This window comes from Thalassophryne amazonica, chromosome 16, assembly GCF_902500255.1.
Source record: "Thalassophryne amazonica chromosome 16, fThaAma1.1, whole genome shotgun sequence".
Taxonomy (NCBI): domain Eukaryota; kingdom Metazoa; phylum Chordata; class Actinopteri; order Batrachoidiformes; family Batrachoididae; genus Thalassophryne; species Thalassophryne amazonica.
The window spans coordinates 60,113,852-60,138,999 of NC_047118.1; the positions used below are offsets into that span (position 1 = coordinate 60,113,852).

The 25,148-nt window shown below is 40.8% G+C and overlaps 2 protein-coding genes across 5 annotated transcripts in view; one reads left to right on the forward strand and one right to left on the reverse strand.

Moving 5' to 3' along the window:
- Positions 1-4,460, forward strand: part of lmtk2 (lemur tyrosine kinase 2) — an 82,875-nt gene extending 78,415 nt beyond the window's left edge. Inside the window, exon 12 of the mRNA XM_034191374.1 lies at positions 3,640-4,460. Coding sequence (XP_034047265.1) covers positions 3,640-3,668 — 29 coding nt within the window. The 3' untranslated portion in view covers positions 3,669-4,460. The remainder of the gene's footprint in view (positions 1-3,639) is intronic.
- Positions 4,461-17,180: 12,720 nt separating this feature from the next.
- Positions 17,181-25,148, reverse strand: part of tecpr1b (tectonin beta-propeller repeat containing 1b) — a 70,523-nt gene continuing 62,555 nt past the window's right edge. For 2 of the 4 annotated variants that reach the window (XM_034190345.1, XM_034190346.1), the window contains exons 17-26: positions 23,925-24,021; positions 23,749-23,845; positions 23,594-23,673; positions 23,453-23,509; positions 23,205-23,379; positions 22,249-22,384; positions 22,067-22,159; positions 21,759-21,865; positions 21,437-21,556; positions 17,181-17,802 (exon numbers count right to left, since the gene is read on the reverse strand). In XM_034190345.1, the coding sequence (XP_034046236.1) occupies positions 17,662-17,802; positions 21,437-21,556; positions 21,759-21,865; positions 22,067-22,159; positions 22,249-22,384; positions 23,205-23,379; positions 23,453-23,509; positions 23,594-23,673; positions 23,749-23,845; positions 23,925-24,021 (1,103 nt within the window). In that variant the 3' untranslated portion in view covers positions 17,181-17,661. Of the gene's footprint in view, positions 17,803-21,436; positions 21,557-21,758; positions 21,866-22,061; positions 22,160-22,248; positions 22,385-23,204; positions 23,380-23,452; positions 23,510-23,593; positions 23,674-23,748; positions 23,846-23,924; positions 24,022-25,148 lie in introns of those variants that run through there. The other 2 variants (XM_034190347.1, XR_004565617.1) reach the window with 2 other exon arrangements.

The window sequence follows — 25,148 nt, forward strand, 5'->3', positions numbered from 1 at the left end:
TATTGGGGTGATATGGTACTACGAGGTCCCTAAGATAAGATGGGACCTGATTATTCAAAACCTTATAAGTAAGAAGAAGAATTTTAAATTCTATTCTAGAATTAACAGGAAGCCAATGAAGAGAGGCCAATATGGGTGAGATATGCTCTCTCCTTCTAGTCCCCGTCAGTACTCTAGCTGCAGCATTTTGAATTAACTGAAGGCTTTTTAGGGAACTTTTAGGACAACCTGATAATAATGAATTACAATAGTCCAGCCTAGAGGAAATAAATGCATGAATTAGTTTTTCAGCATCACTCTGAGACGAGACCTTTCTGATTTTAGAGATATTGCGTAAATGCAAAAAAGCAGTCCTACATATTTGTTTAATATGCGCTTTGAATGACATATCCTGATCAAAAATGACTCCAAGATTTCTCACAGTATTACTAGAGGTCAGGGTAATGCCATCCAGAGTAAGGATCTGGTTAGACACCATGTTTCTAAGATTTGTGGGGCCAAGTACAATAACTTCAGTTTTATCTGAGTTTAAAAGCAGGAAATTAGAGGTCATCCATGTCTTTATGTCTGTAAGACAATCCTGCAGTTTAGCTAATTGGTGTGTGTCCTCTGGCTTCATGGATAGATAAAGCTGGGTATCATCTGCGTAACAATGAAAATTTAAGCAATACCGTCTAATAATACTGCCTAAGGGAAGCATGTATAAAGTGAATAAAATTGGTCCTAGCACAGAACCTTGTGGAACTCCATAATTAACTTTAGTCTGTGAAGAAGATTCCCCATTTACATGAACAAATTGTAATCTATTAGACAAATATGATTCAAACCACCGCAGCGCAGTGCCTTTAATACCTATGGCATGCTCTAATCTCTGTAATAAAATTTTATGGTCAACAGTATCAAAAGCAGCACTGAGGTCTAACAGAACAAGCACAGAGATGAGTCCACTGTCCGAGGCCATAAGAAGATCATTTGTAACCTTCACTAATGCTGTTTCTGTACTATGATGAATTCTAAAACCTGACTGAAACTCTTCAAATAGACCATTCCTCTGCAGATGATCAGTTAGCTGTTTTACAACTACCCTTTCAAGAATTTTTGAGAGAAAAGGAAGGTTGGAGATTGGCCTATAATTAGCTAAGATAGCTGGGTCAAGTGATGGCTTTTTAAGTAATGGTTTAATTACTGCCACCTTAAAAGCCTGTGGTACATAGCCAACTAACAAAGATAGATTGATCATATTTAAGATCGAAGCATTAAATAATGGTAGGGCTTCCTTGAGCAGCCTGGTAGGAATGGGGATGATGAAATCATTTTTCAAGATAATGCATCTTGCCATAGAGCAAAAACTGTGAAAACATTCCTTGCAAAAAGACACATAGGGTCAATGTCATGGCCTGCAAATAGTCCGGATCTTAATCCAATTGAAAATCTTTGGTGGAAGTTGAAGAAAATGGTCCATGACAAGCCAGAAAGTTGCCATTTGAAATGATTTTAGTTTTGTGTCATGTCTGTGATCTGCTTTTTTTTCTACAAAATTAAACAACTGAATGAACATCCTCCGAGGCCGGTGATTCCATAATTTTTGCCAGGGTATATATATATATATATATACGAGGTCTGTTAGAAAAGTATCCGACCTTTTTATTTTTTTCAAAAACCATATGGATTTGAATCACGTGTGATTGCATCAACCAAGCTTGAACCTTCGTGCGCATGTGAGTTTTTTCACGCCTGTCAGTTGCGTCATTCGCCTGTGAGCAGGCTTTGAGTGAGGTGTGGTCCACCCCTCTCGTCTATTTTTTTATTGCGAATAAATGTCTGAATGATTTGGAGCTTTGCTGCATCATTTTTTTTCCAGAAACAGTGAGAGACCTCCAGGTGGACACCGTTCGGAAAATTAATATGGCTTTCAGGGACAATTTTATGGGGATTACACAGATTAAGGAGTGATCCAGACGGTTTAAAGACCGCCCACAACTGCTGAGAGCGCAGCGCTCCCAGCCCCCATCGACAGGCTGACACCCCGCTGGAACAACCAGATCATTTCCAACGTGAAGGCTTTGTTGATCCGGGACCTCGTCTGACTTTCACAAAAAGGCTGAAGATGTGGACATCTTCACTTTTTCAGTACATTCCACCGTTACAGGAGTTTTTTTCATTGAAAGAAAAGCAGAGGGACGCGCCACGGAGCCGTTCATTACGTGGGACAAAACCACCTCGGTGTTGGTCTCACAGGACAGCTTAAAGGTGGATTTCAGATGGATTCCGGTTGCTTTTCAGTCGTGTGAATATCTGATTGTGATTGTGCATGAGCTGGACCTGCCCCAACATGTCCTGGAAGGCTTCATCACGGCGTTGCTTTGCACCATGCAGCTCCACCGCGACGCGCGGAATTCCTCCGCACGTCTGTCTCAATGTGCCGAACAAATGCTGATGTCCACTCTTTTCACAATTCCTGTGCTAGTCAGACGACATACCAGATCAAGACAGCGTCCAGTTTAGAAATGAATGGCACATTACACTGTTATAGGCGTTTTTGTCATGGAAAGAGGAGTGGCTCCACCGCGACGCGCGGTGGAGCTGCATGGCGCAAAGCAACGCCATGATGAAGCCTTCCAGGACATGTTGGGGCATGTCCAGCTCATGCACAATCACAATCGGATAATCACACGACTGAAAAGCAACCGGAATCCATCTGAAATCCACCTTTAAGCCATCCTGTGAGACCAACACCGAGGTGGTTTTGTCCCGCGTAATGAACGGCTCCGTGGCACGTCCCTCTGCTTTTCTTTCCATGAAAAAAACTCCTGTAACGGTGGAATGTACCGAAAATGTGCAGATGTCCACATCTTCAGCCTTTTTGTGAAAGTCAGACGAGGTCCCGGATCAACAAAGCCTTCACGTTGGAAATGATCTGGTTGTTCCAGCCGGGTGTCAGCCTGTCGATGGGGGCTGGGAGTGTGCCGCGTTCTCAGCAGTTGTGGGCGGTATTTAAACTGTCTGGATCACTCCTTAATCTGTGTAATCTCCATAAAATTGTCCCTGAAAGCCATATTAATTTTCCGAACGGTGTCCACCTGGAGGTCTCTCACAGTTTCTGGAAAAAAACTGATGCAGCAAAGTTCCAAATCGTTCATTTATTCGCAATAAAAAATAGACGAGGGGGGTGGACCACACCTCACTCAAAGCCTGCTCGCAGGCGAATGACGCAACCGACAGGTGAAAAAACTCACGCGTGCACACGACAGACCTCGTATATAGTTGCAGTTTAGTGGTTTTTGAGGTTTTCACCAAGCAGATTAACAAACTAACATTTCAGACAAACCAATTTAGATCTTAGAGAATTATGACATATTGAGGTGTTAATAATTTGTGGTGATTCTTGTTGGCATAATTATTATTATTTAATTTATTTATTTTTGCATGCGGACCCCCCCAGACTAAATGTTGTAACTCATGGTTCTTACTGTCTTAGTGTGGCGTTACTTTCCCACAGATTTGATCCGAACACATAATGATGATGATAAAGTTGGAGCACAGTATTTGTTTATTTTTCTATTATATTTGATGTATTTTGTGATATCTGCTACCAAATACCGGTACCATGGAATTGTCACATTTGCTTTTTCTTTTCAGGAAGCGGTGAAGATGGCGAGAAAGACTAGCGTGATTCTTCACACCCCACTGAGAAAAGAACGAGCATCCAAAGGGTTCAGGAGCAGCTGCGTGGATGTTTCCTCTCAGGCACAACTGTTTATCTTTATACAGAGGATGGCCATGAGAACAATGGCTAACGGCAAACATGGCGGCACAGTCCCCCATGTGAACCGCTTCACCAGCTACGTTAATGCCCACTGGCGGGGGGAGGAATCAGTGGGCCTAGCTTCTTAATGATCGCTTTAAAGACTTACAAAGCTCATTCCAGGCGTTTTGCTTTTTCTGTGCAATCATTTATCGGCACCAAAAACAAACTTTCTCATTCTGCAGTCATTGAACTCGCCGCAGCAGCTTGGCCAGCTTTTTTTTTTTTTTTTTTTTTTTTTTTTACTTTTTGCTAATCAAATGCAGAAGATCTCAAGAATAATGTGCGATGATGACGATTTGTTGCCTTTCTTTTTGTGTTTGTTTTTATATCTTTCTGGGTGTTTCTTCTGTAGCATTTAAATGGGAAGGATTGAATCATAGGAAGTTCCATCCAGGCATAGGATGACTGGACCTCAGCGAATAATCCACTCATCTGTAGAGATGACACGCTGTTTGTTCCTTCATTTATCAAAGGAACATTAACAGGAAGTAGTGTCATATTTTGAGACATTTTGTCAGTATGGATGGTTGGCAGCTCGATCCTTCCAGGTGTTGGTCCACCTTGAAAGACGAGCAAGTGGAAAGCTCGGGTTTTATAAAGCCTCAGTTCGTGCTTCAACGTGTAGATAAAGGTGTTCTTTGTCTTCTGGCGGTGCCTGTAACAGGCTGCACTCCACTCCCTACTACTGTATCACTACACGTGCGGGAGATATTTTTTTAAATGTTCAAATGAAGAATTGTATGGAGGTGTGTGTGCGTGTAAACTAATGTGCAATGAGTCTCTTTAATAAGTTGAAATTTGCGTAAGTTCATAGGACAGCTGAGCGATAACATGCAGGGACTTTAAGCTCACTTTGAGGAGGAAAAAGAAAAAAAACATTTTGTATTTGCTTCGGTGTCATGATAGTTTTTACCTGTTTTATTTTTTCATGACTTTGTCCAATCTAATTTAATTTTGTTCATGTGACTTTTTTTTTTGTCTGATTCTCAAAATAGGACCAACCTGCACATTTGTGAGTTTGAACATTTCATTGTTGTATCTCCTCGTTTATTAGATGTTTATACATGTAGATCGATGCATCTGCTCACGTTTGAGGAAAACACTAATGACCTGTGGTTTAAACACTTTTAGCTCTATGTGTTAATTTTGACAGTATATTTAGTGATTGTCAGTTAAAATGTCATTTAGTCTTAATTTAGTCATCTGTATTTCTTTAGTTTTAGTCAACTATATGATTTTAATCGACTAAATCTACTGCTGATTTAGTCGACCAATATCTTATACTTAACTTAAAACAATTCAGATGACAAAATTGACTAAAATTAAATGGCAGTTGACTATGAATAAATATACTGTCAGAATGAATGATGACTCTACGCTGCTGTGGTTTTGCTACTTAACCTGTAGAAGCTAAAAGTTGATCTTGTTGTCCAGATGGCACTGTATGTTAAAGTTCAAACCAGCAACCTATGCTTCAGTTAAACTTGAACATTTATGTAAGGAACTCTGTTTGATTACAGTATAAACTTGCTTAATCTTGCACATTTGAAACATGTAACTTAATGTTGAGCTGTACTGATGTGTATATAAATGATTTTTGTCTGTAAATGGGATTTGATGCAACTGAAGCTATAGGTTTTTGTAAGTTAAGACTGAGTCGATCAGAGGAACATATCACCCTCATCCACTAAAAGCAGTTAAGGACACACTGAAGCTGACGTCAAGTCCTTTTAAAGTTGTAGATTTGGAAAAAAAAATATTTTTACTTCATATTGATCATGCTTGGTGTAATTGAATGAAATGTTTATAATTACATTGTTTAATATGAAAATAAATGCAAATGGACCTCTAATATTTTGCTGTTTGGGATTAGGCAAGTTATTGGTGTAATTTTTGTCAAATTGTCAACTGAAAGCAGCCATGAGAAACCAGGTTTTTATAACCTGGACAACCTCTGAGAAAACAGACACGACTCTGGGCATCTAAGTACAGGTATGTAGACTGAGGAAAACCATCACACTGCTCCTCAAGGTATCCTCATTAAATCTTTGTCTATTTTTGGATCTATCAGCAGATTTATGAAGAAAAAACAATCTAGTTTCAGAATATCGATTTTTTTTTCTAAACGTTTAGATTCAGTGAGTGTCTTACATTTTAGAGGTGGTAAGGTTCAGGAGAACACCAGTTTAAACTTTAAAGACGGATTGAAACACGCAGAGTTCTAATTGACTGTAAGACCGCAGCTAGGGGGTCCATTAAGGTTAGACGGAACAAAAGTTAAAAATGCTCAAAAAGTGGATATGTGCTCCACCCACCCAAAAATAAGAAAAACAATTCAGTTTGTATACTTTCATCACATTTATTTTCCTTTAGTTCAGTGCTGTTATAAAGTGAACCTGGATTCCTGCTGTGCAGTTTGAACAGTCAGCTGTTTCTGGTTGATGTAACACAGAGGCCTTTATTGCAGGAAGGTATTAGCTGTACTGTTTTTTTTGTTAGCTCAGTATTTAAGTCAGTGTAGGCTAGTCAAGATACAGTGAAATAGAGGTCCACCCAGAACAAATTGCAAAACTAATGCCAGTGGTGTCATTTGAACCCCCCAAAATTCTACAATAGCATACTAAATCATGAAAAATTGGAGTAGTGGAATAGCCTCAAAATCCAAGATGGCCACCTGAAAACAGGCAATTTTACTTTTTTTTTTTTTTTCTCCAGCTCTAACTTCAAAAATGGTGATTTTTAAGCCACATAAATGTATGGAACTTGAATATAAAGTTGGGTATTGCAGACAATTTGGTACCAAATTTATGCTAACTTTTACGGTTGTTGAGATACTGTATTTTTGTACCTTTTATACAAGCATAACACAAACGAGGGCTTATCTCATGTACCATGAAATACATGAATTCAAGCAACACAAATGTAAGCTTGAATATAAATATAGTAACTTTTTTGCAAAAAGTTTCTACTGTCATACATTTCTTGGTAAATGGAAAAACTATAATATGTAATGAAAAATGTGGATTCTCTATAATTTCTTTCATACATGGTATTTACATTTCAAATATTGGTCACTTGTAAATCTTTACAAAAATATGAATTTTAAGTGCCTGAAATGCTTGTTTTGCATGTTAAGTTTTCTTTCTGCAATGTGTGTGTGTGTGTGGGGGGGGGGGGGGGTCTTGCGTGGTTCATGTCATTTAATGCAACAGTACTCTTCAGAATGTGGAACCATTTCACTACAGTGCAGGACACAGACATAACTGACAGCAAGGTTTATGTCTTAGATGGTGGAGCACTGCTGCACAGAATCCCTTGGAACCAAGGACATACGTACCATCAAATCTGTCAGCAGTATGTCTGCTATGTACAACACCAATTCCAATGAAACTGGGACGTTGCGTACAATATAATTTAAAAAAACAGTACGATTTGCAACTCCTCTTCAACCTATATTCAATTGAATACACCACAAAGCCAAGATATTTAATAAAAAAGAAGAAAACTGGTGCAGCACAGAAAAAAAATACTTTTTCTGTGCTGCACCAGTTATTTCTTCTTTTTTACAAATTGGTCCTGCCTGGTTGCACCAGATTTGTTTGTGCTGTGCAGAAGCGCGATAAACTCTTTGTTTTTGCTTTACAAGATATCTAATGTTCAACCTGATAAACCTTATTGCTTTTATGTAAATATTTGCTCATTTTGAAATGGATGCCTGCAACACATTTCAAAAAAGCATGGACAGTGGTATGTTTACAGGCATCTTGTGCAGGCAGGTCAGTCTAGTACCCGCACTCTTACTGTGAAGCCACGCTGTCATAACACGTGCAGAATGTGACTTGTCTTGCTGAAATAAGCAGGGATGTCCCTGAAAAAGACATTGCTTGGATGGCAGCATGTGTTGCTCCAAAACCTGGATGTACCTTTGAACAACGATGGTGCCATCACAGATGTGTAAGTTGCCCATGCCATGGGCACTAACACACCCCTATACCATCACAGATGCTGGCTTCTGAACGTTGCATTGGTAACAATCCGGATGATCTTTTTCCTCTTTTGTCCGGAGGACAAAACATCCATGATTTCCAAAAACAATTTGAAATGTGGACTCATCAGACCACAGCACACTTTTCCACTTTGCGTCTGTCCATTTCAAATGAGCTGGGGCCCAGAAAAGGTGATGGCATTTCTGGATGTTGTTGATGTATGGCTTTCACTTTGCATGGTAGAGTTTTAACTTGCACTTGTAGTGGCGAACTGTTAACTGACAATGGTTTTCTGAAGTGTTCCTGAGCCTACACGGTAAGATCCTTTACACAAAGATGTCGGTTTTTAATGCAGTGCCACCTGAAGGATCGAAGGTCACAGGCATTCAATGTTGGTTTTCGGCCTTGCCGCTTACATGTAGAAAGTTCTTAAGATTCTCTGAATCTTCTGATTATATTGTGGACTGTAGATGATGGAATCCCTAAATTCCTTGTAATTGAAAGTTAAGAAACATTTTTCTTAAACTGTTGGACTATTTTTTCATGCAGTTGTTCACAAAGTGGTGATCCTCACCTTTTGGGGATGCTCCTTTTGTACCCAATCATGACACTCACCTGTTTCCAACTACCCTGTTCACCTGTGGAATGTTCCAAACAGGTGTTCTTTGCGCATTCATCAACTTTCCCAGTCTTTTGTTGTCACTGTCCCAGCTTTTTTGAAACATGTTGCACGCATCCATTTCAAAATGAGCAAATATTTGAACAAAAACAAAAGTCCATCAGTTTAAACATTAAATATCTTGTCTATGTGGTGTATTCAATTGACTATAGGTTGAAGAGGATTTGCAAATCACTGTCTTCTGTTTTTATTTACATTTCACACAACGTCCCAACTTCATTGGAATTGGGGTTGTACCAGCCCATTATGGAAAGCCAACAGTTGTATTTGATGGCTGTGTCTCAAGTCCATCAACCAAAGACGTTGCTCATTTCAGGAGGACCACAGGTTGTACTGGCTCATCTGTGCAAGTCCTTGGCTGAAGGTTATTCCAGGGAAATAAGGAACACTTCTGGACAAACATACAGAACAAGCAACAGTTTGTGACTATTCTGGGGCAACTACTGGAGGAGAATAGATGCAAGGTTCAGCATGAATCTGCCAATGCAAACTCGTTGTTTGCAATAGCAGCAGTATCTGCTGCCAAGGCCACAGACAAGTCAACAATGGTTGTTGCAGATGACACTGATATCTTGGTTCTGTTGCGCTATCACACTCCTTTCGATATGAGGAATTTGTTCCTTCATCCTGAGCCAAAGAGAAATAGCGCAACCACAAAGTTCTGGAACATCTACAAACTGAAGTGTAGCTTTGGCCCAGATGTATGTAAGAACATTCTCTTCGTCCATGCATTTCAAGGATGCGACACTACCTCTCATCTTTATGGCATAGGCAAACCTGCATCCCTGAAGCTGTTGATGAAAGACACCACATTCAAACAAGATGCGCAAGTTTTTATAGCTCCTAACCAGTCACAGAAGAAGGTGATTGCTTCTGGCGAACATGCCCTGCTACTGTTGTATGGCAGCAAAGATGTCAAGAGCTTGAACGCCCTGAGAGTCGAACGGTTCCATCAGAAAGTAAGCACAATTCTTGCAGCTGTCCAGCCTGAAAACTTGCCACCAACATCAGCTTCAGCTAAGTTTCACAGTCAGAGTTTGCCACCAAGTTCAACAGTGGCTGGGCAATGATCTGGACCCTCAGAAGAGGGGATGGCTGCTGAGAGACAGAAAATACACAGACATGGGCCCAGCACCACCAGTATTGCTGCATATCATCATCAGGTGCTCATTCAAATCAGGGTACTCAAGGCGCATGTGCACTTGCCGGAAGCATGGCCTACAGTGCTCAACTGCATGTGGTCAGTGTCGTGGGGTGTGTAGCAATGTTATTTTCTTAGCGTCCAGTGGTAACTGAATCCTCATTTGTTGAAACTTTTGATTTTCTCTCTTAGAAATGGGTAAATATTCATTCAAGGTACCAAAGTGTTGAATTTTTTTTTTTAATCAAAATGTAAACAATTTTGAAAACTTTTTCGGAATTTTATTGCTAACCACACAAATGACATGTTTCTGGAAATTTTTGGTGGTTTACCACTGGATCGAAACGTTGTCACATTAAAGGAAGTAACCAAGGAGTAAGTGTGCAGGCTTTTTTATTATTTTGTTCTATGTTCACTGCAGTAGCCTTGCACCTGGTGATGTGCGTATATCTTGATTGATGGTTTAAGAATTTGCCATCACTGGTAACTAAAGCTGGGCAGACACTCCATAATATTTTCAGTTGTTGTACTCGGCTCCAGCTCAAACTGTACGACAAAACTGCAGGGTGTAAAAGTTAAGCGCGCACGATTTATGTTCTCACACTATACAGGCCGATGCTCTGATGCAATCTGACTACTCGTTGTATGTTCAAAAACCACATGTTGGACTTGTGTTTCTGGAAGCAAAACGTAAACAGAAGCTTTTTTTTTTTTTCAAACTTTTATTTTATTAACTTATTTTACAAAAACTCGATGGGAGACATCAAACTTAAAAAAAAAAAAACAATACAAGACTTTACATGAATTGAAGAATAAGGGGGAAAAAAGAAACAAGCTGCTCTCCCAAAGAGATCACTGTTTATGCTGTCTCCAATTCCGCATCGATGTTTGCACATGTACAGTGCGAGAGGATGTAGGCTCGTAGACGCTTGTAGCGCTGTTTCAACACCGCGATACCCTCACGAGGGCCGACCAGAATATCAGCTTTGATTTTCATCTGGCCATACGATTGCCGATCGGGAGGTGGTCGTGAGAGGTTAAACGCAGCTTGTTACTCCGTGTATACTACATGATGCAGGACGCATGATTAAGCTGAAACTCGGCGCGATCCAAAAACTTCTCGCACGAGTGAAAAATCGTCTCAAAAAGGGCCAAAACTCACACAGTGTAAGCCCAGCTTTAGGAACCACAGCAGATAGATATGTTTTTGGTGTCAGAATGTGCGCAGTATCCATATTTATATTCAATGTCAATGCATTTATGGAGTGTAGATTGAATAGTTTTGATGATATCCGCTAAAAAATGTTTTTGCATGATTTTGCATCAGTTGGAGTGTGTGTGTATGTATACTCAACAAAAATATAAACGCAACACTTTTGGTTTTGCTCCCATTTTGTATGAGATGAACTCAAAGATCTAAAACTTTTTCCACATACACAATATCACCAATTCCCTCAAATATTGTTCATAAACCAGTCTAAATCTGTGATAGTGAGCACATCTCCTTTGCTGAGATAATCCATCCCACCTCACAGGTGTGCCATATCAAGATGCTGATTAGACACCATGATTAGTGCACAGGTGTGCCTTAGACTGCCCACAATAAAAGGCCACTCTGAAAGGTGCAGTTTTATCACACAGCACAATGCCACAGATGTCGCAAGATTTGAGGGAGCGTGCAATTGGCATGCTGACTGCAGGAATGTCAACCAGAGCTGTTGCTCGTGTATTGAATGTTCATTTCTCTACCATAAGCCGTCTCCAAAGGCGTTTGAGAGAATTTGGCAGTACATCCAACCAGCCTCACAACCGCAGACCACGTGTAACCACACCAGCCCAGGACCTCCATATCCAGCATGTTCACCTCCAAGATGGTCTGAGACCAGCCACTCGGACAGCTGCTGAAAATCGGTTTGCATAACCAAAGAATTTCTGCACAAACTGTCAGAAACCGTCTCAGGGAAGCTCATCTGCATGCTCGTCGTCCTCATCGGGGTCTCGACCTGACTCCAGTTCGTCGTCGTAACCGACTTGAGTGGGCAAATGCTCACATTCGCTGGCGTTTGGCACGTTGGTGTTCTCTTCACGGATGAATCCCAGTTCACACTGTCCAGGGCAGATGGCAGACAGCGTGTGTGGCGTCGTGTGGGTGAGCGGTTTTCTGATGTCAATGTTGTGGATCGAGTGGCCCATGGTGGCGGTGGGATTATGGTATGGGCAGGCGTCTGTTATGGGCGAAGAACACAGGTGCATTTTATTGATGGCATTTTGAATACACAGAGATACCGTGATGAGATCCTGAGGCCCATTGTTGTGCCACATCCAAGAACATCACCTCATGTTGCAGCAGGATAATGCACGGCCCCATGTTGCAAGGATCTGTACACAGTTCTTGGAAGCTGAAAATGTCCCAGTTCTTGCATGGCCGGCATACTCACCGGACATGTCACCCATTGAGCATGTTTGGGATGCTCTGGACCGGCGTATATGACAGCGTGTACCAGTTCCTGCCAATATCCAGCAACTTCGCACAGCCATTGAAGAGGAGTGGAGTAACATTCCACAGGCCACAATTGACCTGATAAACTCTATGCGAAGGAGATGTGTTGCACTGCATGAGGCAAATGGTGGTCACACCAGATACTGACTGGTATCCCCCCCCAATAAAACAAAACTGCACCTTTCAGAGTGGCCTTTTATTGTGGACAGTCTAAGTCACACCTGTGCACTAATCATGGTGTCTAATCAGCATCTTGATATGGCACACCTGTGAGGTGGGATAGATTATCTCAGCAAAGGAGAAGTGCTCACTATCACAGATTTAGACTGGTTTGTGAACAATATTTGAGGGAAATGGTGATATTGTGTATGTGGAAAAAGTTTTAGATCTTTGAGTTCATTTCATACAAAATGGGAGCAAAACCAAAAGTGTTGCGTTTATATTTTTGTTGAGTGTATGTACAACCCCTGGCAAAAATTATGGAATCACCAGCCTCAGAGGATGTTCATTCAGTTGTTAAATTTTGTAGAAAAAAAGCAGATCACAGACATGACACAAAACTAAAGTAATTTCAAATGGCAACTTTCTGGCTTTAAGAAACACTATAAGAAATCAAGAAAAAAAATTGTGGCAGTCAGTAACGGTTACTTTTTTAGACCAAGTAGAGGGAAAAAAATATGAACTCAATTCTGAGGAATAAATTATGGAATCACCCTGTAAATTTGATCACACCTTGGAGAGCTGTTGCACCAAGTGGACTGACATGAATCATGGCTCCAACACGAGAGATGTCAATTGAAACAAAGGAGAGGATTATCAAACTCTTAAAAGAGGGTAAATCATCACGCAATGTTGCAAAAGATGTTTGTTGTTCACAGTCAGCTGTGTCTAAACTCTGGACCAAATACAAACAACATGGGAAGGTTGTTAAAGGCAAACATACTGGTAGACCAAGGAAGACATCAAAGCGTCAAGACAGAAAACTTAAAGCAATATGTCTCAAAAATCGAAAATGCACAACAAAACAAATGAGGAACGAATGGGAGGAAACTAGAGGAAAAGCAATCATGGACTGTGGATGACTGGATGAAAGTCATTCAGTGATGAATCTCGAATCTGCATTGGGCAAGGTGATGATGCTGGAACTTTGGTTTGGTTCCGTTCCAATGAGATTTATAAAGATGACTGCCTTAAGAGAACATGTAAATTTCCACAGTTTTGATGATATGGGGCTGCATGTCAGGTAAAGGCACTGGGGAGATGGCTGTAATTACATCATCAATAAATGCATAAGTTTACGTTGATATTTTGGACACTTTTCTTATCCCATCAACTGAAAGGATGTTTGGGGATGATGAAATCATTTTTCAAGATGATAATGCATCTTGCCATATAGCAAAAACTGTGAAAACATTCTTTGTAAAAAGACACATAGGGTCAATGTCATGGCCTGCAAATAGTCCGGATCTTAATCCAATTGAAAATCTTTGGTGGAAGTTGAAGAAAATGGTCCATGACAAGGCTCCAACCTGCAAAGCTGATCTGGCAACAGCAATGAGAGAAAGTTGGAGCCAGATTGATGAAGAGTACTGTTTGTCACTCATTAAGTCCATGCCTCAGAGACTGCAAGCTGTTATAAAAGAGAGAGGTGGTGCAACAAAATACTAGTGATGTGTTGGAGCGTTCTTTTGTTTTTCATGATTCCATAATTTTTTCCTCAGAATTGAGTGATTCCATATTTTTTTTCCCTCTGCTTGGTCTAAAAAAGTAACCGTTATTGACTGCCACAATTTTTTTTCCTGATTTCTTATAGTGTTTCTTAAAGCAAGTTGCCATTTGAAATTACTTTAGCTTTGTGTCATGTCTGTGATCTGCTTTTTTCTACAAAATTAAACAACTGAATGAACATCATCATCATGAACATCCGAGGCCGGTGATTCCATAATTTTTGCCAGGGGTTGTATGTGTGTGTATATATATATGCACAACATATCTCTACAACCGATAGAGATACAGAAACAAATGAGGTACCAAAATGTCTGCAATACCAAACTTTATATTCAACTTCAATACATCTATTGGACTTAAAATGAATATTTTTCAAGTTAAAGCTGAAAAAAAAAAAAAAAAAACAGTGCCTGTTTTTGGACGGCCATCTTGGATTTTAAGGCTATTCCACTACTCCGATTTTCCATGATTTTTAGAATGTTATTGTAGACTTTGGGGGATTCAAATGACACCAAAGACATTACTTTTGCAATTTGTTGCGAGTCAAACCATATCTTGACTAGCCTAGTAGCTCAAATCTTGCCATTGCTCTTTGGGGAAAAGCCCTCTAATGGAAAGGTTTATTGTATCATCTGAGAAAACCCAATGCAGAGAAACAAAATTCAACAACTGCAAAATAAACTTGTAAATAACTGAAAACACAAATCAGACACAAAGGAAAAATAAGTCTACAGTGGGATTGTTGGAGCCAAACCCCTAGCCCTTTAATGAAGCCCCACCCACTTATATTTTCAGAAATTACACCAAAGAATTGGAGAATGAAAGCTATTGCTCTGTCCAAAGTCATCCATTACCAAGCACATGCACTCATCTTTATCCACAAACATTCCACCACCAATCATTTTGCATGTTTGAGCCAAAAGTATAGATTTTTTTATGTCATCAGTGGCAACTAGTTTTTAAAAACACACAACTAGAAGAGTCAATACTGACCCCATGTTCCAGATGGCTCTTACATTCAGTCCATTATACACTCAACAAAAATATAAACGCAACACTTTTGGTTTTGCTCCCATTTTGTATGAGATGAACTCAAAGATCTAAAACTTTTTCCACATACACAATATCACCATTTCCCTCAAATATTGTTCACAAACCAGTCTAAATCTGTGATAGTGAGCACTTCTCCTTTGCTGAGATAATCCATCCCACCTCACAGGTGTGCCATATCAAGATGCTGATTAGACACCATGATTAGTGCACAGGTGTGCCTTAGACTGCCCACAATAAAAGGCCACTCTGAAAGGTGCAGTTTTATCACACAGCACATTGCCACAGATGTCGCAAGATTTGAGGGAGCGTGCAATTGGCATGCTGACAGCAGGAATGTCAACCAGAGCTGTTGCTCGTGTATTGAATGTTCATTTCTCTACCATAAGCCGTCTCCAAAGGCATTTCAGAGAATTTGGCAGTACATCCAACCAGCCTCACAACCGCAGACCACGTGTAACCAGCCCAGGATCTCCACATCCAGCATGTTCACCTCCAAGATCGTCTGAGACCAGCCACTCGGACAGCTGCTGAAACAATCGGTTTGCATAACCAAAGAATTTCTGCACAAACTGTCAGAAACCGTCTCAGGGAAGCTCATCTGCATGCTCATCGTCCTCATCGGGGTCTCGACCTGACTCCAGTTCGTCGTCATAACCGACTTGAGTGGGCAAATGCTCACATTCGCTGGCGTTTGGCACGTTGGAGAGGTGTTCTCTTCACGGATGAATCCCGGTTCACACTGTCCAGGGCAGATGGCAGACAGCGTGTGTGGCGTCGTGTGGGTAAGCGGTTTTCTGATGTCAAAGTTGTGGATCGAGTGGCCCATGCTGGCGGTGGGGTTATGGTATGGGCAGGCGTCTGTTATGGACGAAGAACACAGGTGCATTTTATTGATGGCATTTTGAATCTTGATCATTTTGGATCCTGAGGCCCACTGTTGTGCCATACATCCAAGAACATCACCTCATGTTGCAGCAGGATAATGCACGGCCCCATGTTGCAAGGATCTGTACACAATTCTTGGAAGCTGAAAAACATCCCAGTTGTTGCATGGCTGGCATACTCACCGGACATGTCACCCATTGAGCATGTTTGGGATGCTCTGGACCGGCTTATACGACAGCGTGTACCAGTTCCTGCCAATATCCTGCAACTTCGCACAACCATTGAAGAGGAGTGGACCAACATTCCACAGGCCACAATTGACAACCTGATCAACTCTATGCGAAGGAGATGTGTTGCACTGCATGAGGCAAATGGTGGTCACACCAGATACTGACTGGTATCCCCCCCCAATAAAACAAAACTGCACCTTTCAGAGTGGCCTTTTATTGTGGGCCGTCTAAGGCACACCTGTGCACTAATCATGGTGTCTAATCAGCATCTTGATATGGCACACCTGTGAGGTGGGATGGATTATCTCAGCAAAGGAGAAGTGCTCATTATCACAGATTTAGACTGGTTTGTGAACAATATTTGAGGGAAATGGTGATATTGTGTATGTGGAAAAAGTTTTAGATCTTTGAGTTCATCTCATACAAAATGGGAGCAAAACCAAAAGTGTTGCGTTTATATTTTTGTTGAGTGTAATATGCTACTGAAGTCAAGTTAATACGTCAGAGCCATTGGGAAGGACAAATGTGTATGATGTGTCCAAATTCAGGGGCCACATCCTTCTAAGACTGAGTCTTTTGTATCACCAGTTATCCATCTTCATGATGAACTGGTATAGAGGAGGACTCACGGTATTAAGAAAAAGAGTATGTAAACTTTTGATCAGGGTCATCTGGGTAGTTTGTATTGTCATTATTATTTCAAAAGAGTAAACCTGGTTGTTTGACAATAAATGGCTTCACCCAACCACTAACTGAGTGAAAAAAAAGTTTTTGTGTTGTCATTCATATTCTCTGAAAAATGGCCAAAAAACTAAACTGCCAGGGTATGTAAACTTTTGAGCACAACTGTACATATCTGAGATCCCACTTATCTGAGATCGGGCAGTGGGGTGGAACCTGAATTATTTTTTAAAATTTACCATCCATTTTGTCCTGGGGAGTGGAGGTGGAGTCACAGTGATTCTTTATTTGTTTGGGCAATCTTAAATTTTTTTGGGGGGAAAAAGGCTGCATTCATTGTCCACATTCCAAGGAGTCTTCACAATGATACAGTCTGGTCGCACTACTGATGTGGGCAATGGATGCGGCCCAAGAAGAATGTGGCCCCAGAAAAGCTGTAGTTAACATTTGCTTATTTATTTTTATTTTAAGTCATGTTTGTTGGTGAGGTGTTCATGTGCTGTGGCGAAAACCCGATAAAAGAGATTCATCGTTGTGAAACTACTTTCAAGAGGATGCTGAACATAAAGAGCTCTGAACTGACGTTTTGCCTGTTGTTCCATAGCCGATGAATTGTTCACTACGATAGATTACCAGATTCCTTCGTTAAGTGTACCAAAAGGAACTGACGAGGTAAGGTTTTTTCCCCTAGCATTCCTGGTTGTGTGATTTAGAAAACAGTTGACAGTAAGGTTCGTATGTGCAGCAGTGTGGTATAGTCCTTGAAATGCTGCTGTGCGCTGTTTTTTCCCCCCAGTCATTTCATTCTGAAGTTTGTAGGTGTAACAATCATCCATTGATAAAGCATCTACACATGAACACTGGAAAGTCTGATGTGATTGTGCATTCCCTTTTCCATGAAGAGTTTAAGGGGGGGAGTGGAAAAACCAATCCAGGCACAAACGGGGCTGTGGAAGAGGAGTTGGGGGAGCTACACGCTCACGGCGGTCCCGTTCACCTGTGGTGGAGGATGAGAAGGAATCGGGCTGCGTGGAGCTGTGACTGAAGCAGGGAGAGAGACACGAGGAGCTTCAGCTGAGTTACCCCTCACACTGAGGTGCTCCCATCCTCCCTGCAAGTCAAACACATGAGCTGCACCATCACACGACAAATATGGCTTAAAATATGGCCTGTATGTCTGCAGGATTTCTGTACATAGGAAACCAGTTTTTATTAAGTGAGATAGAAATCCTTGCTGTTATAGGAATAATGTAGAATTTTGGTCATCTCAATGTTACATTTTGTCTGAAAGGCTCCGGAAAGAGCCAAGAGGACGCAGGTTTTCTTTTCAGCCACAAATTCTGCCTACTGATGTTTTAATCTGTAAAATGAAAACTGTCACCCTGAGAGTGACCGGTATCTTGCCAAAAGGTGAAGAAAAGAGACTACCATGAGGAACGACCACCATGATTAGGGACTGACGACTGACTACAGTTGTATGCAAAAGTTTGAGCACCCCTGTTAAGTTTCATAATTTTCCTTTATAAATCATTTCTGGAAATTTCTGCATCAGAAATTTCAGTTAAATATATCATATAGCAGACAAACACACTGATATTTGAGAAGTGAAATGAAATGAAGCTTCTTGTATTTACAGAAAGTGTGCAATAATTATTTAAACAAAATTAGACAGGTGCATAAATTTGGGCACCCTTGTCATTTTATTAATTTGAAAACATTTAGCTACAATTATTGGAACACAAAATTGGTTTGGTAAGCTCAGTGATCCTTGAACTCCTTACACAAGTGAATCCAATCATGAGAAATGGTATTTATGGTGGCCATTTACAAATGTTTATCCTCTTTGCATCTCTTCTAATAAGTGGCAATATGGGAGCCTCTAAACAACTCTCAAATGACCTGAAAACAAAGACTGTTCAACATCATGGTTTAGAGGAAGGATACAAAAAGTTATCTCAGAGATTTCAGCTGTCAGTTTCCACTGTGAGGAACATAGTGAGGGAATGGAAGACCACAGGCACAGTACTAGTTAAGGCCCAAAGTGGCAGGGCAAGAAAAATCTCAGACTAGCTGAAGTGAAGGATGGTGAAAACAGTCATAGTCAACCCACAGACCTGCTCCAAAGACCTACAACATGATCTTGCTGCAAACAGTGTGTCTGTGCATCGTTCAAATATACAGCACACTTTGCACAAAGAGATGCTGTATGATGCTGTAATGCAGAGGAAGCCTTTTCTGTGTACGTGCCACAGAGTCACTTGAGGTATGCTAAAGCACATTTGGACAAGCCAGCTTCATTTTGGAATCAGGTGCTGAGGACTGATGAAACTAAAAGTGAGTTATTTGGACATAACAAGGGGCGGTATGCATGGCTGAAAAAGAACACAGCATTCCAAGAAAAACACTTGCTACCTACTGTAAAATTTGGAGGTGGTTCCATCATGCTGTGTGGCTATGTGGCCAGTGCAGGTACTGGGAATCTTGTTAAAGTTGAGGGTCACATGGATTCCAGTCAATATCAGCAGATTCTTGAGAACAATGTTCATGAATCAGTGACAAAGTTGGAGTTGTGCCGGGGATGGATCTTTCAACAAGACAATGACCCTAAACATTGCACAAAATCTACTCAGGCATTCATGCAGAGGAACAAGTACAGCTTTCTGGAATGGCCATCTCAGTCCCCAGACCTGAATATTATTGAAAATCTGTGGTGTGATTTTAAGTGGGCTGTCCGTGCTCAGAAACCAACAAACCTGAGATGTTTTGCAAAGAAGAATGGTCAAAAATACCTTCAACCAGAATCCAGACTTTCATTGGAAGCTACAGGAAGCATTTAGAGGCTGTTATTTCTGCAAAAGGAGGATCTACTAAATATTGATGTATTTTTTTCTGTTGGGGTGCCCAAATTTATGCACCTGCCTAATTTTGTTTAAAGAATTATTGCACACTTTCTGTAAATCCTATAAACTTCATTTCACTTCTCAAATATCACTGTTTGTCTGCTATATGATATATTTAACTGAAACTTCTGATCCAAACAACCAATGATTTATAAAGGAAAATGATGGAAATCATCACGGGGGCCCAAACTTTTACATACAACTGTATATTCATGCCAAATTTGGAGGCAAAAAAACACAAATTGCAAGCAGCAAAGGTGGGTTTGTTGTGATTTTAGTATTTGACCTTCTTGTGACCTTGACACTGACCGTTTTGTGTGCTGAAAGGTATCTCCGTAGGACTGCGACGTGATTTTACAAGAATCTGCAATGAAGATTTACATGCTTTTTCACACCCTTAAAACATCTAAATTTTGCAAGTTTTTTGTGATGATGTTATCAAATGACATCATAGCTTAAAACTTTTGATCTATTCTGGACGACATGTTTTACTGTAATCTGAAATCTGACCTAATTTAGGTCACCATGACCTCAAGGTAAACCCTGAAAGTCAAGGTCGATTGCTTATCCCAGGTAATGGCTTATGGACAAGGCCGATCACTACGTCCATGCCAAATTTGAAGGCAAAAGTTCATAAACTGTGACCAGGAAAGTTATTTTGTTGAATTTAATGTTTGACCTTCCTGTGACCTTGACCTTTGGTCCTTTTGTGTGTTGAAAGGTATCTCCATAGGACTGCTATATGTGAACTTAACAAGAGTTTGCAATGATGGTTTACATGCTTTATCATACCCTTAAAAAAAGTTGCAAGTTTTTTCATGATGATGTCATCAAATGACATCATAACTTACAAACTTTGATATATTGTGGATCCTCTCATCATGCCCTTTAATTTGGCGTATTACACGACATGTTTTACTGTAATCTGGAATTCGACCTATTTTAGATCACCTTTGATCTCAAGCAAAGTCCTGAAGGTCAAGGTCAATCACTTATCGCAGGTAACTGCTTATGGGCAAAGCCTATTACTATGTTCATGCCAAATCTGGAGGCAAAAGTTCAAAAATTGCGACCAGGAAAGTTGTTTCATTGAATTTAGTGTTTGACCTTGCTGTGACCTTGACCTTTGACCTTGAGCTTGATCCTTTTCTGTGCTGAAAAGTATCTTGCTAGGGCTGCTATATGTGAAGTTGTAAGAGTCTGTGATGTAAACTGTGTGCTGCACAGCGAGTTAAAGGTGACAAATGCAATGATTACAAAAAACAAGCATACATACTGACTAATATATCTTGAAAACTTCATTTTGGCAAGATAAAAAATAACACAATGCTAAAATACCGTCGGCCGTGTGAGCCTTGTGTTCTTTATAAGTTGCAGCTGTTTAATTATTAAGATCCTGTTGTCTTACATATAATTTGTACATATTCAATGAAGCCCCTCTATTATTAATAAGCCAATCAAAAACAATATTTACATTTTAAGAGCATCTGCAGGAGGCTTTGCGTGTGCGTGTACATGAGCTTTTGACAAAAGCAAAAGTTATGCAACTCAATTTGTAGATCACCCTGTGTGCATTTGCTGGTATTAATGAGACAAATTTAATTCCATAGGAAGTTAGCGTGCACGCTAACATCACAAAATGTGTTATCAGGTTACAAAAAGAGCGTTTTCAGTTTTTTAGAAGTGTTTATTTCTGGCTCTCTTTTACATAATATATGATAAAGAGGATATATTTACGCACAAATGAAAAACTGTGTGTATGCACAGTTTGCACAGGCCCAATATAAGGATTTTCAATTTTTTTTAATTTCCTTTGATATGTCTATAATACAATCAGGAACTCACCCCGATACCATAGTCCCAGGACTGGCCTTTGGGTTGCATGGGTCCCACCCCAAGCCTGTGGCACACGGCTCCATGAGTCTCACCAGGGAAGCCTGGGACCCCGTCTGCTATGATCCACACCTGAGAGTAATGACAGCACAGGAGCTGTAGTTTTACACATTCCAGACTGTCTGGACTACATCCAACTGTTGCCACACATCCCAAAAACTGATCAAGAGCTCTCTTCATTCCTCAGTCAACCACTTTAGTTTGGGCAAAGTGAACTCAGATGTATTTGTTGGTACATAAACTCCTCAGCAGGTGTCTGTTGGGTTTGACTGACCTGGTCCAGTGGTCCCACAGAAACCTTGGTGACATTGTTGGAGATGAGCTCCCACGCCGATCCCTGAGGGTAACTCGGGGTCACACCCTGTCTGTACCACAGGTTACCTAGAGAATGTCAAATATTTTATCTTAAGATCTAGGTCTGACCCACAAACTACTGGAAAAAAGGAGTACAGCTAAGAAATCACAGCAGGGTCTGGATTAAACAGTAGAGACGAGAAATGTATTAAAATCGTTGGCAATAATCCTTTTCCCAAACACTGCTGAAGTCTGGTTTGGGCTGAAGAGCTTTTGCTGTTGACTCACCGTTTTCATCCACAGCACAGACTGAGGTCCTGCCCACGGACAGCTGTCTTAGGGTCTGCTTGGGAGGAGACTGGATGTGGTACCAGCATTCACCTGTAGAGGGATGACACGTTTGGCTCTGCACATTGGCTGATGGAAACATTTTAAAAGCGTTGTGTCCTCTGAGTTTTCCTGTGATTGACCTGCAGGGTTTTGCGGGGACACTGATCCTCTGTAGAACACGGACCCGTCCTTGGCGATGGCCCACACCTGGCTGGCTCCTCCAATGGAGATGGACTTAAAGGGCTGGTCTGTGCCCACATGCAGCCAGGAGCTGCCCTACAAGATCAGACAGACTGCAGATGAAATAACGTTAAACATTTAAAATACTGTAGGATCCGTTGTGACGTTGGCTCCATAAAGTGAAAGTGTTTTGAAGGATTAATGTCATATGGATGAATGAGGGTCGTCGCCCCCCTCAAACCACCTGGTTAACATGCAAAAAAAAGTTTATGCAGACACGTGCACAGATTTATAAACCACATGTTAGAATCATGAAGCTGTAGAAAAGGCACAGACTTTCAATTACAACTCAAAGTGCCACAAAATTATGTCAAATTCAAGCAGAAAGTCACACACACCGCTAATAAATAAGAGATTGACCAGAGATCCCGCTGGGAAGAACTCAGGATCAAATCTGAACATATTTCACATGAAGGATTTTGATGGATATTTGTTAGACAGATAAGACAACACTCACAGGTCTGCTTTGGCAGCTGTCTAGACTAACTTTAGTTACATTTACAAACAATTACTTTATTTGCTAAAATGACTCATGATATTTTCAGTGGAATCGCCTCAAAATAAACTTTACCAACAATAAAACTGGCTTTAATTTTGTGATGTCCTTTAGAAATAAAAGTACTTTAGAATAACTGCATTTCAACACAAAGTAAATTTGATCAATTTTGTGGGCAATCAATAGTGACGACACCTTTAATGTTCCTCTGCTAACTCTTATCAGACATGATAAATATACTTGAGATCCTCATCATATGAATCTGAACATGTGGCTCTGAGTTGGGCCCAGTCTCAATCGTTAGTCCTTGAATGAAGAAATAAATTCTGTCAGAAATGGTTATTAGTGTGCGGAGCTCACTGCAGGGTTCTGGGGGCTAACTCCCAGGCGACACAGAACATCGCCCTTATCACTGAGGGCCCAAACGGGGACCTGGTCCATCCTGGTGTGGGCCAAGCATGGCATCAGCGAGAGGTCACTCAGAGTGATGGGTGGGATCTGCCGCCATGGACCTCTCACTGTGATCTTGCAGTTTCTGTGTGCAGAACCTGTCATCAGCTTCACGCTGGAGTTAAGAAGCACAGAAGAGTGTGTGTGCACGTGGATACCTCATCCACCGTCTGTGCCTGACGAAGTCTTTTAGGGTTTTGTGACCGTGAAACGTCCTGCAGAGAAAGGGAAAAGCCAGGTAAAGAGCAAACTGTCACTCTTTCACCATTATTAGCATCTTGGCAAACAGAGTTACGTACATGGAGAAGTCTCCAGCGTACTGCCAGCCTTCTTTGTCTGTCCCTCCAGGGACACCATAGTCCACAACCCAGTCCGACACCTAAAAACACAATGATTTAAAAGGTCATGAAAAACCCTTAATTCTGCAGGTTTTTGTCCACAGGATGACACCTACCCAGGACCACAGAGGAGACGGCGGGTGCGTGCTGCTTTTTGTGCGCTCTTGCAGTCCGCTCTCATCACTCCACATTGGACGGTCAGTGAGCAGTCCTCTGCAGAAAGTCACTTTAGGTTTTAGGACTAATAAAACAAAGCCATAAAGATAAAATTCATTTATTTAAAGTTTCATACTTGTCAGTGTATCCCGTCAATGGGTTCCATCTCTGATTCTCATAAACGTGGACACTTCTCACATCAGTCTGCTGCTCCACCTGAGCCGCATCTCCTGCTGTAAAACAAATCTTGCATGTAAACAAGTCTACATTTTGCTTATATACATGTTAAAATGCACTAAAGTGACTACATAGTAGCTGAGCAGTTAGTAGGAAAAAGTGGATTAATACAATTTTAGAAATGTGTCGTGTTGGTAGGAAACCAAGCTACAGATACTGATTATTTTGGTGACTGGTAAAATTTAATGTAAGTAAAGCCCTGGTCACACCGAATAATGAACTATGAATAATGAGCCATATAGTGTGTTTTTTTGTTACGAATGAAGTTATTCAGGAAGGGAGAATAGTAGCTCTTAGAGGCAGATTATTCAACTAACAAGATTCATCTCTGAGCATGGCGCTAATTTCAAGAAATTCAAAATTTACCAAAAATAGCATGGGGCGATTTGTGCACGAGGTACTACGAGGACAAACAAGGATGTTAGAGACATGTTAGTGGTGAGTACGAGGCTGTTGGAAGCCCATTATCAGAGTACCTGGCGACTACAAGGACAGGACAGGCTATGTGCAACAGAGCAGGTTCTACTCTGAGAAAGCCCTCTCCCTTTTTAACATCTGTTTCCTGCAATTCCTTCAGAAGAACATCATATATGTGGCTCATTATTCGAATAATCACTGAAATTTCTGACAAATCCATACGTGGCTCATTATTCATGACTTGATTATTCGGTGTGACCAGGGCTTGAGATGCTCAAAAGCTTAGTCCATAAAATGTGTCAGCGGTAAGTTCCTACAAACAGTGAAAAGTCTGTGAATTGCATAAAATAAGCAAATAATCATATGGTAACAAATTGTTGATTCGTAAAAAAAAAAATCTTAAACACTGAAAATGAACGGCTGACCTGTGTTACTGGTTTCAGCAACATATTATTCAGGTCCACAAGTACTTGAACAGTCAGAGTTTTTAAAATTTTGTCACTGTACTCCACCACAATGGAATATGAAATTAAATTACAGACATGCTTGTAATGTGTGTATCATTTTAACAAAGATATTCAATGTTTTGCAGTTGTGAATCTCGCGCCAGTCGCGGCCCGTGACTCACACGAGAGGTCGGTTTCAGCAGAGTTCCAATGTTAGGAGCTCAGCACTCACACTGTAAAAAAAACATACAACCCCTGGC